General features: G+C 38.8%; 1 protein-coding gene across 2 annotated transcripts in view; it reads left to right on the top strand.

Annotated features, from left to right (window-relative positions):
- The window catches only part of SLC25A12 (solute carrier family 25 member 12), a 121,718-nt gene that overhangs the window by 93,529 nt on the left and 15,277 nt on the right, over positions 1–12,912 (top strand). For both annotated transcript variants that reach the window (XM_036746647.1, XM_036746649.1), the window contains 2 exons: positions 2,499–2,551; positions 2,822–2,902. In XM_036746647.1, coding sequence (XP_036602542.1) covers positions 2,499–2,551; positions 2,822–2,902 — 134 coding nt within the window. The remainder of the gene's footprint in view (positions 1–2,498; positions 2,552–2,821; positions 2,903–12,912) is intronic.

Here is a 12,912-nt window from a genome sequence, read left to right as displayed (position 1 = left end):
AATTCTTCATTCTTCCACACCTTCCATAGCCGATCAATTGACAAATCTCAGTTAATCTATCTCCAGCATCTCTTGAATCTCTGTCCTTCCTTCCACTTACACAGCTACCACACTCTAGTGCAGGCTCTTATCCCCTCTCACCAGGACTATTCAATAACTTCCTAATTGCTCACCATTATTTAAGTATCTTGCCCATCCAGTCCATTCTCCTTAACTGCCAAAGTAATCTTAAAGCATAGGTCTGTGTTCTTCTTCTGCTTAAGAATCTTTGGTGGCTTCCTATTGCCTCTAGGATAAAATGAAAACATTTTGGCATTTTGAGTTTTATAATCTGTGTTCAGCTTCCTTTTTCAGACTTATTTCACATTAAACTCCTTTGCATGCTCTTTTGTTCCAGCTAGACTAATCTGTTTGCTGTTTTCTAAGCTGAGCCTCCCATCTTCCACTTCCATGACTTTGCATAGGCTGGTTTCAGCATTGAGAATACTTCTAACTTCCAACTTAGAATCATTAGCTTCCTTCAAGGCTCAGTTCGGGGGCTTCTTCCAATGTTTGAACCCAGATCTTCCTGATCCCAGGATCTACATTCTACCCATTACACCATACTTGCCTCTCTGCCTTACGTATAATAGACACTTAATAATTGTGGAATTGAACCAAAGAGACCTTGGTACTAAATACATTAACCACTTTTCTAGTGGGCAACGTTTACTGGTGGCTACTTTGGGGAAGATGTCATGTTCATAAAAGTGGTTTTGGTCTGGGAAGGGGGCGATCTCTGATCTTACTCAGGATGTGAGCTGATAAAATCAGCTCTTTTAGATGAGAGACTGAAGTATTAGGAAAAAGACAGTGTGAACCGTGTACACATATACACTGTGATTGTTGAGATTGTCATATATTACATAGAACTGGCCCATTATTCTGTCAGATAATTGACAAAATTGTTGACAGATTAGCCCAAGATTCTTTACAAGCAACAATGAGATAAGAGAATGACACAAATCAGTACTTTATTAAAATTCTATGAGCCTTTATTTAGGCAAGTTGGACAACAAATGCACATGCTGACATGGCTGTAAGGGAGAGTTAGATTAAAAGTAATAGGTGCTGATAATCACGAATGTTAGGAAGTTAAGACTGCCATCTACTGATTTCGTCTTTTAAATCAGTCTGCTCCATTAAAGGTATGTGAAGATTATGCATTTGTCATTGATAATTCAGTTTGACTGACAGTAGCCTGTGTGCACGATTACTTGCTGGCTCCCAGCTCACGGAAAATCACTCAGCAGTGTCTTTAAAGTAGGCTTAAGATCAGCAGTGAGTGTGCAAATACACACTGTTCTCCTGTTCTTCCCTCCTTCACCTCCAGGGTGATTTAAAGGGGAGAGACCAGTTATTGGTAGCATCTTTAAAAATCCATGCCAATAATTTGGATAAGCCACAGTTTTTAGAAAGCTGAGTCCTTTGAATATCTGCAGGTGTTAAATTGTGGATTTTCCTATTCCAGTCTGTTACCAGCACATGAAAATCCAACTTCCCAACAATGTAGCATTCCTTGTCATTTTATTAAAGACTTAACTTTGACATATATTAGTGAATAAGTATATTTATACATGTAGGAGATTCAAGGAATGCTGCATTTTTTTCCTACAATGCTTGGCTTCCTCTTAAATGATTTGAATTCATCCCTTTTGTTGTCTATTTATTATTATAAAGGAGAACCTTGTGAGTTAGTGTTATAACCATCCCCTTCTATCCTACTAAATGGGGAATTCCAATAGCAGTAAGGGTCTACTTAACAAGAAACTTTCAGCTGTTTATCAAAACCTGTGGTTTTAGTTTAGGAAAGAACCTTTCTTGATTTGTTTAGGTATCTAGACTGATCAGTATAATTTTATTTTATATTGATGCTGACTGTGTCTTAGGTATGGAGAGGTCCATATTTTTCATGCTTTCCTTATGTATTTTTGGAGAGGTGCTGGATGAATAGACAGTACGTATAGAAATATAATTGGTAAGCTCATGAAAAGAGAAAATTTATTTTTGACACAAGCAGTCACTTTGTATACACATATGGAAATTTCTATTATGATCTAGTTTTGTTAGTTTTAAGGGAATTGCTAAAGAATTTGCAGGATAGATGATGTGAGTGATAATGATAATGATAATAATAATGACAAATAATAGAATTTACATGCATTTAAGGTTCCATGGCTTTTACATATTTTATCTCATTTGATCCTCATGGTGACTCTGTGAGATAGGTACTGTTATTATCCCAGTTCTACATATGAGCACTGAGAGAGATGAGGTGACCCTTCCAGAGTCTCAGAGCTAATTGTCTGAGGCAGGATTTATACTCTCGTCTTCCTGACTCCAAGCCCAGCATTCTAGACCCCGTGCTACCTAACTACCTTCCTCTTCTGAAAAATGGATTCTTACTGGTTTAATCTTCACAAGTCGATTACTCCTGATGATCATCTTTGTTTGCCTAGGTCTGGTGCCACAACTTATAGGGGTTGCTCCAGAAAAGGCCATTAAACTGACTGTAAGTAGTGTTCTTTCTTTTAAATTTGGAGTAATTCACTTTGCCTTGTATCATTTGTTCAAATTTTATTAAGAAAAAAAGTGAGATTTGGGTTATTGAGACCAGCAGCTTTAAAAAATGTAAATTTATAAATAGCCACATACCGATTTTGAATTATGACATACGATGCGCCCTTGATTGGAGAAAGAAAACAGTCACGTGTCTGTAGAAGGCAAAGAATATGGGAACTGTTGGGAGAATTTTTCTTACTACTCTTGTCTTTTTAATCAGGTTAATGACTTTGTTCGAGACAAATTCACCCGAAGAGATGGCTCCATTCCAATATTAGCAGAAATCCTTGCTGGAGGTTGTGTAAGTGTTAATCATGGGCTATTTACTCATTTGAAAAGAAACTAACTTCTCATAGTCTTTCTTGCCAACAAAGAAATGTTCAGTTGCTCTTTTATCTGATCCCAGGTGAGATGAAGCAGTTTCTTCTTATTCTGGGCTGTCCCCCTGTGAAATGGCCATCAGACATTTTGAGCAGCCTCATTGGCTTTGAGTGGACAGAGGTGGCAAGGGGGAAGTGTTATCAGCTCTTTCTCTTAGAATCTGCTGACAAAACCTCACAGGGCTCTTTTTTCCCCCTTTCTTCTAACGTTCCTGTTCTGAATCACCATAAATATTGCAGAATGGAAAGAAGAGAAACTTAGTTGGCCTGCGGTAGTATATTTACACTGAGTAGAACTTAAAATCAATGTGAGGTGACTGATTAATTGGGCTATTATTACCTTTCAGGTAATAGCACTGAGAAATACTTTGTGGTGTAATTTTCATTCCTTTTAGGGGAATAAATTCCTTTTTGGTTTTAGCTGCACTGAGGCTATTGACACCAATCTCAAACCCAGTGATACAGTTTTGGCATTTATTTAAATTAGAGAGAGCAGGGCAGGGAACAGAATCTCTGTCCTCATCATTTTTTTGTGAGCACACTCTGGGGCTTAGACATAATCACAAAGGTAGATTTTCAGCTCAGCTAATTTTGCTTGTGGGATTGGCCCCACATTTGGTAACATTATGGTGTATTTAAGGCTAGTTTAGCCCATTTTGTCCCTGAGAACTCTAATAACTTCCAGTTGAGTTGGCTGACAGGCCAGAATAAACCCTCCTCAGCTGGTTGTGGAACCCAAGGTGACGAGGTTGATGACCTCTGCAGTTTTTAATTCAGGGAAGATGCCCTGGAGGGCCAGAGAAAGAGGCTGCTTCTGGTTCTCCCTGATTAGATTTGGCAGCATGGCACATACCTGAGTCCTCACCTGTCAGCAATATATGTTCTTATGGAAAAAGCAGCTGTGTGTGTTGTGAGGAAGGAAAACCACCTTCACTGCCAAAAGCAGCTTCTTTTTCTGGAGGATAAGTGGTGTGCACAGATTGCAACATGTGCCCACGTACAATTCTCGTTTCTTGGGTCTTCTACCCCTACCCGTATTGGATACTGTCATGTTTTCTTTGCATCATTTTCCACTATTCACCAATCCTTTCTCCATATTCTTTCTCTTTCATGATACTTCTCCTTCTCATCTAACCACTCCATAATCCCTTTTGTTGGAGTTGTTAATGTGCTGCAATGGATGGAGGTTGGAGCTAGGAAGACCTAGCTTCAAAATTCACCAGAGATACTTAATCCACGTGTAAGCCTGGGAAAGTCACTTAAGCTCTGGTGCCTTAGTTTTCTCATCTTCAAAATGAGGGAGACTGGACTCAATGGCCTTTCAAGTCCTATTCAGCTCTAAATCTGTGACCCTATGTTCATTATTCATCTTCTGTCCCATTAGTGTGGGTGTCCTCTCGGGCTCTGTCCTGCACCTTCTCTTTCTATACTCAGAATCACAGGCTTTCAGAACTAGAATGAATCATCGAGCCTCTCTTTGGGGAACTGCCCTTCCAAATTTATATATTCAGTCCTGATATCTGTCCTGAGCTCTGGGCTCATATTAATGACTGTCTGAGGGGGCATTCCCTAGATGTTCCAACAAAATTCAACTTAAGTAAAATAGAAATCATTACCTTTCTCTCTAAACCAGAGGTTCTTCCCCTTTCTTTGTGTCATGGACCCTGGCTCCTACCTACCTTTCTCACCTTATTTCATATTGTTCTTTTTGAAGAACTCTACTTTCCAGAGAAATTTGACTATTAACTGCCTCCCACACTTGACATGCCATCTCAACTGCCTTTTTACATCTATACATTGCCTGAAATGCACTCCCTCCTCTCTATGCCTTGAAGAATCTTGGATCTTCCTGGGAAGGCTCAATTCATTTTCAGCCATCTCTGTGAAGCCTTCCCAGAATCTCTCCCAGCTGTTAGTGATCTAACCTTCCTCAACTTGTATTGTAGTTATTTTTGTCTTTGTATCTCTCCCTTGGAGAATGGAAGCTTATTGAGGTTGGGGCAGTATGATTTTTTCTTGGTTATCTTCAGAACCTTGTATGTTCGTTGGCTTGTGTTGTTGAATTTATAAGAGAACATTTTCATAACTTCAGAATATTGGTTTTGTTTTTGCTTATCAAGTTTTCTCTTGCTAGTTCAATATTAAATAACTGCATAGTTAGATGGATAATATATAGAGTTTGTCTATCAGTCTGTATATGACTGATGGAACAGATAATGACTTGGGCCCAGAATTAAACAGGAGGAAGGAGGGCTGGATTGCCTTCATGAAAATTACAAAACTCCTTTAATGACTCTCATATACCTGCCAGAAACAAAGGCCTTTTTTTTTAAATGCTAGTAGTTGTATGGTTGTCTGTGGGTCATGGAATAATACACTACCATCTCTGGGAATTAAAAATGAGTGGCGCACAGAGGGCAATGGAGAGGTGCTGGTGAGTGTGAGCAGGTAGCATCCTATAACAAATGAGGAACTTCAAAGAAGAGGTGGAGCAAAAAATGTCAGAACCCTCAGTAAGTGAAAAAGAAGATAGATTGATCATGGGGCTAGACTGAGGGATAACAGGTAGATAGCCCTAATTCTCCACTGGTATATTCTCAATGGCAGGAGAACAATGAAAGCCTCCAGTACATTGGGTGGCCCCTTGTGGCAAATTTTGGGATGACATGGACAAGACTTGCATAGGATGGGCGGGCTTGGACAGGTAAAGACCATAGCTACATTTGAATTTAAGGATTTGAAACTAAGAGTGTGAGAAATATTTGGATTGGGGGCATTATTACTTCTGTTGCTGCCATTTTGGTTTTCATTTCTTTAGAAAGTTCACTTGCCCATTTCACAACAAGCAGGGTTTTTTCCTAGCTAAGAAAGAAAGGAAGGAAGAAAAAAGAAAGAAGGAAAGAAAGAGAAAAGGAAGAAAAGAATGAAGGAAAGATTGATTCTTCTGCTTTGTGTTGCTAATTACTGTTCTGTTTACATTTGTAGAATTTCTAAAGATTCTAGTCCAGGTGACTAAGCCATTCAGATGAGATGAGAAACTGAGCCACAGGAATGAGGTGGTTAAAACCTAGCCAGCTTATTTTCTCATTAGTTGCCTTGGTCTTTATAGGATGTGTCTTTTCTTTAGAGAGCTTATTTAGAGATTGGGGCTTTGGCTAGGCTGGGCCGATAATCCCCTATGAAACTTGGAAAGTGTTGAGGGTTATTTTGATGCTCTAAATCTCTTCTTTATTTGTGATTCATTTCTGGAAGACCAGACCTACTGTCCTGAGTAGTGTTGGACTGACCGATTAAAAATTGATAGCTCAAGGAATAGAGTCAGGGTGGAACTTAGATAAGCATAAAGTTAGGGACAATTGGTCTTCCCCCTCTTCTTACTTTCTGACCCTTTCTCTTTTTACCCTCCCCTCTCCTTCCCTTTCTCAGATGCCCAATGTTCTCATGCATGCTCTACCCTTACTGCTCCCTCCCAAATCAAACTCACCGAGAACTGAGTTATTAAAAAATGAACAAGGCTTAATATGGTACCTCTCTCGGGATTTGTACTTTAACATGGAATAAAACTATTTGCCAAAGGAATGCACTTCCAATTGCAAAATTTTCAGGCATGATTTGGATGGCAGGGAAGGTATTCTTTTTGTGGGGAGATTTTTTTCTTCCTGAAATCATCCCCCTGGGAATTCTTAGTCTTGGGATTTAGTTGGTAAAGGTGTAGTTTTAAAAGTCCCTGGAGCTGTAGGGCTGGATGTTGTTGGCACAGCCAGCACCCTGCTTCGAAGGATCAAGGGCACAGCATCTTCACAGTTAGAGAAAAATGCTGCCATTCTTCCCAAATAACCTAATTACAGTTTTTAAAATGTAGCTAATGCAAGTTAATCAGGAAGAGACGACCTAAGCTTTGGCACAGTGGAGATTGGCTCCTCAGGGAGTTGGTCTTTTGCAGCAAGACACTTTTCTTAGAGCTAGGACTTGGGGGTTTTGTGTGTGGGAGAGAAAATCCAAGGCCCCAACTCTGATCTCAGGGGAGGTAACTTTTTTTTTTCTTATCATGTCTGTATAAGTTGGAATAAGACTGTAAAAGTTGGAATAAGACTGTAAAAGTTGGAATAAGACTTTCTTCTCTTAGTACCTTTCGGTGGCTGGTTGTCAGGACTGTTAGAGTTTTTGCTTTGCTCAGCTCTAATCTCAGCTAATAATAATGAACATTTTCTAAATCATTCTCTTTATAGACTTAAAAAAATGAAATAAGAAGAGACTTGTACTAAAGTTAGGCACAAGCAATTTCAAATACCTATGATTTCACAGGTGTGGCTTTTCTTCCTACCCCTGCAGTTTGTAAGCTCTCCTCATCTTAGTCTTAATGGGTTTCTGGGCCCCAAGATTCATTCCTTGGTCGACAGCCCTTTCTGAACTAAATTAAGCTGGTTTTAGGGAAAACAGGCTCACAGTTTCCTAGGTCTGTTCTCTGAGCTTTTGTAGCTTGTTAAAACCTATATAGTTTTAAGAACTCAAATTCTCTGTATATGTAGAGCCTGTATCAGATTGCATGCTGTCTTGGGGTGAGGGGAGGGGACAGATGGGGAAAAAAATTTGGAATTCAAAATTTTATGGAAAATGTTGAAAACTAAAAATAAGTAAATAAGTTTTTTTAAAAAAACTCAGATTCTCTTACACACACACACACACACACACACATACACACATACACACATGAATTGTGCTAAGCACTGGGGATGCAAAGAAAGCCAAAGACATGGTCCCCGCCTTCAAGGAGCTCACATTCTAATGTGGGAGATAACATGTAAATAACTGTACATACAAAAGATATACAGTGTGGGATTTTAGTGGTGGGCACACTCAGTCGTAAAGCTAGAATTGCAATTAATCAGCCTCCTGACACAACTCTGTGAATACAAAAGATACTGAATAAATCCTAATGCATTAATGATTTGTTCCATTGGAATCAGACATCTGGCTCATTTTTGCATTCACCTTGCATCTTCTCTCTAATATAGACAGGCCCAGAGCTTATAGTTAAGGCCAGTTACTCAGGGTTGAGATTAGAACAGCTTGCCCTTCTTGACCTCTCTTTCCCCAGTAGAGAGTCTTTGTTCCATGAGCCATGTCGGAGCTGGGGAAAAAAAAAAGGAAGGTCCTCATATAGAAAACTGTAAATGATCATGATAGTTGATCTCAGCCGTGGTATATCACACATCTACTTAAAAAGAGAGAGCCACTCACAGTAGCTTTCACTTATTTCATTGTGAAGATTCGAAACAAGTTTCCTTGGAAAAGTTTTATTCATTTCGCCACGTTGCCAGAGAGAGAGAGAGAGAGAGATGCTCATGTGTGGGCTTCACATGCACGCACCCATACTTGCCAACATAAACGTTTGCTTTTGGATAGGTTCCTATTCTCAAGGTTTATTGTTTGCTTGATTAGAGCCTTTTTTGTGGTCAGAGGTATTTCCATATGATGATATTTGATGAACCTGTTTCCTGGAGTGAACTACAAACCTCTTTGAAAGTACGTACCTACAAGCAAGGCGTAGATTTTTTTTTATTTTAAGAAAATTAACTTTTTAAGTAGAAAATATACAGAATCAAATATAATGATGGAATTGATAGAATAATGGAATGGACTATTAAAAAATATACTTTTTGAAACTTTCAGATCATTAATTTGTAAACATTAGCCAGCAATCTTGACATATATGGCATTTACAGTAAAACCTTATGATTCTGAACTTTGACAATTTAGAATTTATAATAATTCAAACATGAATTTATCCTTATATTACTCACAAACTGAACCAGTTCTTTCTTACTGTCAATTTTAGGAAATGTAATTATGGTTTATATATATGTAAATATAGCACTATCTAGGTGACTCAGGGGATAGAGTGCTGTAGCTGGAGTCAGGAAGACCTGAGCACAAATCTAGGCTCAGGTATTTTCTAGCTGTGCGATCTGGGCAAGTAATTTAAACTCTCAGTTTTCTCACCTGTGATATGGGCCACATATCCACCAGGGTTGTTGCGAGGGTAAAAAAAAATAAGAGAGAGAATACTTGTAAGGAGCACTTTACAAACCTTAAAGTACTATACAAATGCTACTTTGTATTACTCTATGGCACATGCCCACAACAGATATGTAACAATAATGATAGTGATAATTATAGCTAACAGTTATATTACACTTATTATGTATCGGGCACCATTTTATTTGTTTTGTAGTTATTACCTCACTTAATCCTCAGGACAGCCCTAGGAGGTAGATGCTGTCATTATCTCCACTTTAGAGTTGAAGAAACCGAAGCTAATAGAAGTTAAGTGACTTGGCCAGGGTCACATAACTAGTAAGTGTCTGAGACTAGACTTGAATTCAGGTCTTCCTAATTCCAGGGTTGGCCCACTTTCCACTGCACCACTTAGTTGACCTTTTAAACATTTATAAAGCACCTACTATGTGTCAGCCACTGTGTTAAGCACTTTACAATCTCATTTGATCCTTATAATAACCCTGTAAGGTAGGTAATATTATTATCATCATCATTTTACAGATGGGGAAACTAAGGCAAATAAAAGTTGATTATTTATCCAGGGTTACGAAGCTAGTGTCTGATTTGTATTCAAGTCTTCCAGATTCCAGGTCCAGCTCTATCTCCTGCGCCACCTAGCTGCAGTACTTATTATTACATAAAAGTTCTGAATGAATCACAAACAAAGGCACTTTTAGAGATACCAAAAACAAATCTAAATGTGATTTCTCATTTTAGGAAACTTGTGGAAAACAAAACAAGTGAAAGAAAATTACATAATTTTCCTGCAAAAATTCAGGCATCTTAGCAGGAACTAATTCATTTGCCTTTTTCTTTCTTTTCTCTTTTTTGGGGGTACTTTTGAAGTCTTCAAAGCAGAATTCTGAGATGTGTATGCAATATAAAGCAAATTATTTTTTTCTTTAATATTACTTGACTTTTGTTACAGGCAAATTGACATCTGTTTTCTAGAAGTCCTCTTTTGAAATGTGCATGATTTCACTTTTTTTGAGGGATAGAAATTTTGTTTTACTTTGTAGATACACTTTTATTTTTTTAGCTTTTATTTAATATTTTATTTTTCCCAGTTACATGTAAAAACAATTTTTAACATTAGTTTTTAAAACTTAACTTCATTTCTTTTTCAAAGATTCTCAGTTATAGTCATAACTATATGTTATAGGCATAACTCATTTTATTGTGCTTTGCTTTATTGCGCTTTACAGATAGTGCATTTTTTACAAATTGAAGGCTTGTGGCAACCCTGCATGAGGCAAATCTATTGAAGCCATTTTCCAACAGCAAGAGCTCCCACATTGTGTCTCTGTGTTACATTTGGTAATTCTTGCAATGTATACATTTTTTTCATTATTATTGTATCTGCTGTGGTGATCTGTGATCAGTGATATTTGATGTCACTATTGTAATTGTTTTGGGTGTCACCAACTGGATGAACTTAGCCTGTGAATGCGGTGTGTGTTCTGACAGCTCCATTGACTGGCTATTTCCCTGTCTCTCTTCCTCTCCTTGGGCCCCCCCATTCCCTGAAACGAAACAATATTGAAATTAGGCCAATTAATAACCTTGCAATTGCCTCTAAGTGTTCAAGTGAAAGGAAGAGTCAATCAATGTGGCAAATCTCGCGGTTGTCTTATTTTAAGAAATTGCCACAGCCATCCCACCCTGATCAGTCACAACCACCACCCTGATCAGTCACAACCACCACCCGGATCAGTCAGCAGTCATCAACATCGAGGCAAGACCCTCAACCAGCAAAAAGATTACAACTCACTGAAGGCTCAGAAGATGGTTAGCATTTTTTTTTTTTAGCAATAAAGTATTTTTTAATTAAGGCATGTAAATTTTTTTAGACATAATACTATTGCACACTTAATAGACTACAGTATAGTATAAGCATAACTTCCATAGGCACTGGGAAACAAAAAAATTCATGTGACTCGCTTTATTGCAATATTCGTTTTATCGTGGTGGTCTAGAACCAAACTCGCAATATCTCCGAGGTATGCCTGGATTTTGAGCATGGCCCATCTGGACATTCTTAGATAGGTGGAGATTTAGAACTTTAAACCTTTTTAGAGCTTGTAGGGACCTTAGAAGTTAATCTAGTCCAATCCTTTCCCTTGATAGATACTTGCCATACTGTCAATGACAGAACCAATTCTAGAACCCAAGTCACAGATTTGTAAAGTTCTTGGTGTTTGAAGAGTCCTTGGAGATCTGTTCTGACTCCCTCATTCTACAAGTTATGATACGTATCCTAATTCTGATCTCTGGTGGCTTTAGAGAAAGTTCTACCCTGGTAAATGTCTCTTGACCATTATTCCCAGCCATGCTTCATTCCTGATTCTCTGACCATCTCAGTTCTTCATAGGCTCACTAACCACTTTGCTATGCAGGGCAGCTAGCTACCTTTTCCTCCCTACTTCCCTAGTTCTGGGACCATGAGCCATTATCAGATCACTGTTTCTGGATAGGGTGGGTTACTACATCCCTATAAATTTCTGGGCCCAATGCCTGTCCCTGAATCCTTGACCACTACTCTCATTTGTGTATTGTCTCCTCCACTAGACTGTAAGCTCCTTGAGGTCAGGAAGTGACCTTGCTTTTTGTATTTGTATCCATAGTTTATAGGGGCTCTTCACTCATTTTCATATATTTTCATATAAATGCCTTTTCATTCATTCACTTACACCAACTACACCATTCAGTGGCCATCATGTTTTCCTTTTCTTTCAGATTATTAATATTACAGTTTTACTACTTAAAGGAAGGTGGCATAAAACTGTAGAAATGGAACTCTGTGAGCTTCAATGTTACAGAAGTAGCTGGTTTAGTGGATGCAATGTTGGACTCAGACTCAGAAGACCTGGGTGTGAATCCTATCTCAGATGCTCACTAGCTTTGTGTAAAATCAGGCAGTTGGGTTTGATGGCTTCTAACATCCCTTCCAACTCTAAATCTATGAGGTAGCATAGTGGGTAGAGTGCTGAGTCTCAAGTCAGGAAAGACATGAGTTCAAATTCCAGCCTCAGACACTGACCAGTCGTGAGACCTCGGGCAAATCGCTTAACCTGTTTGCCTCAGTTTCCTCATCTGTAAAATAGGGATAATGATAGCACTTACTGTGAAGGGTTGTGGTGAGGACCACAGGAAATAATAGTTGCAAAGTGCTTAGCACATAGTAGGTGCTATATAAATGCTAGCTATTATTATTAATCCTTGCATGGTTGTGCCTGTTTATGGGAAAGAGACAGACATCCTCTCTACCTTTTTCTCATTATACTCCTTCCCTCCAGTAGTATGATTAGACTGAGTCTGTCTCAGCTACTAATTCTGTGGGTTTTGTTGGTTTGAGTTACAACTTTAAATGTATGTATTTTGTGGTCGGTGTTGTGCTGGGAGATGTTGAGTAAATTGTGGTTAACTGCATGTTTTCCAGCAGGAGTACAAGGACCTTGTGATGGAGGACTTTGTTTTTACCTCTTGTTCTTTAAAAATTTTTTAAAAATGACTGGATTGAGCATTTGTATTCACATTTTTGTGGCTAGTGGGACATAGCTCCAGTCCAGGAGGCAACAGTTCAAAGTAGGAAGTAAACAGGGGACTGAAGGGAGGCAGGATCTGGCCACTCCTTTGTAGACCTTGCCTCTGGGGTGGAATCAAAAGGGCAAAGGTCAAATGTTGTGGGATCCTTTCTGTAGCCCCTCCAGCCTCAGGCAGGTCAGGAAGGGTTTGTGCCTGGATCTCAATCTGCTGCCTTTTCTTCCATAACCTTTGTCGTCAGATTTATTTGGTTTATTTTCTCATGGGATTGGGGGTTGGGGAGAGGTGGTGGAGAGTTAGGAAGAGGCTTATTTTAAATGACATGAGG

This window comes from Trichosurus vulpecula, chromosome 2, assembly GCF_011100635.1.
Source record: "Trichosurus vulpecula isolate mTriVul1 chromosome 2, mTriVul1.pri, whole genome shotgun sequence".
Lineage (NCBI taxonomy): Eukaryota > Metazoa > Chordata > Mammalia > Diprotodontia > Phalangeridae > Trichosurus > Trichosurus vulpecula.
The sequence above is the reverse complement of the archived record's forward strand: the minus strand, read 5'-3'. Positions and strand labels throughout refer to the sequence as shown.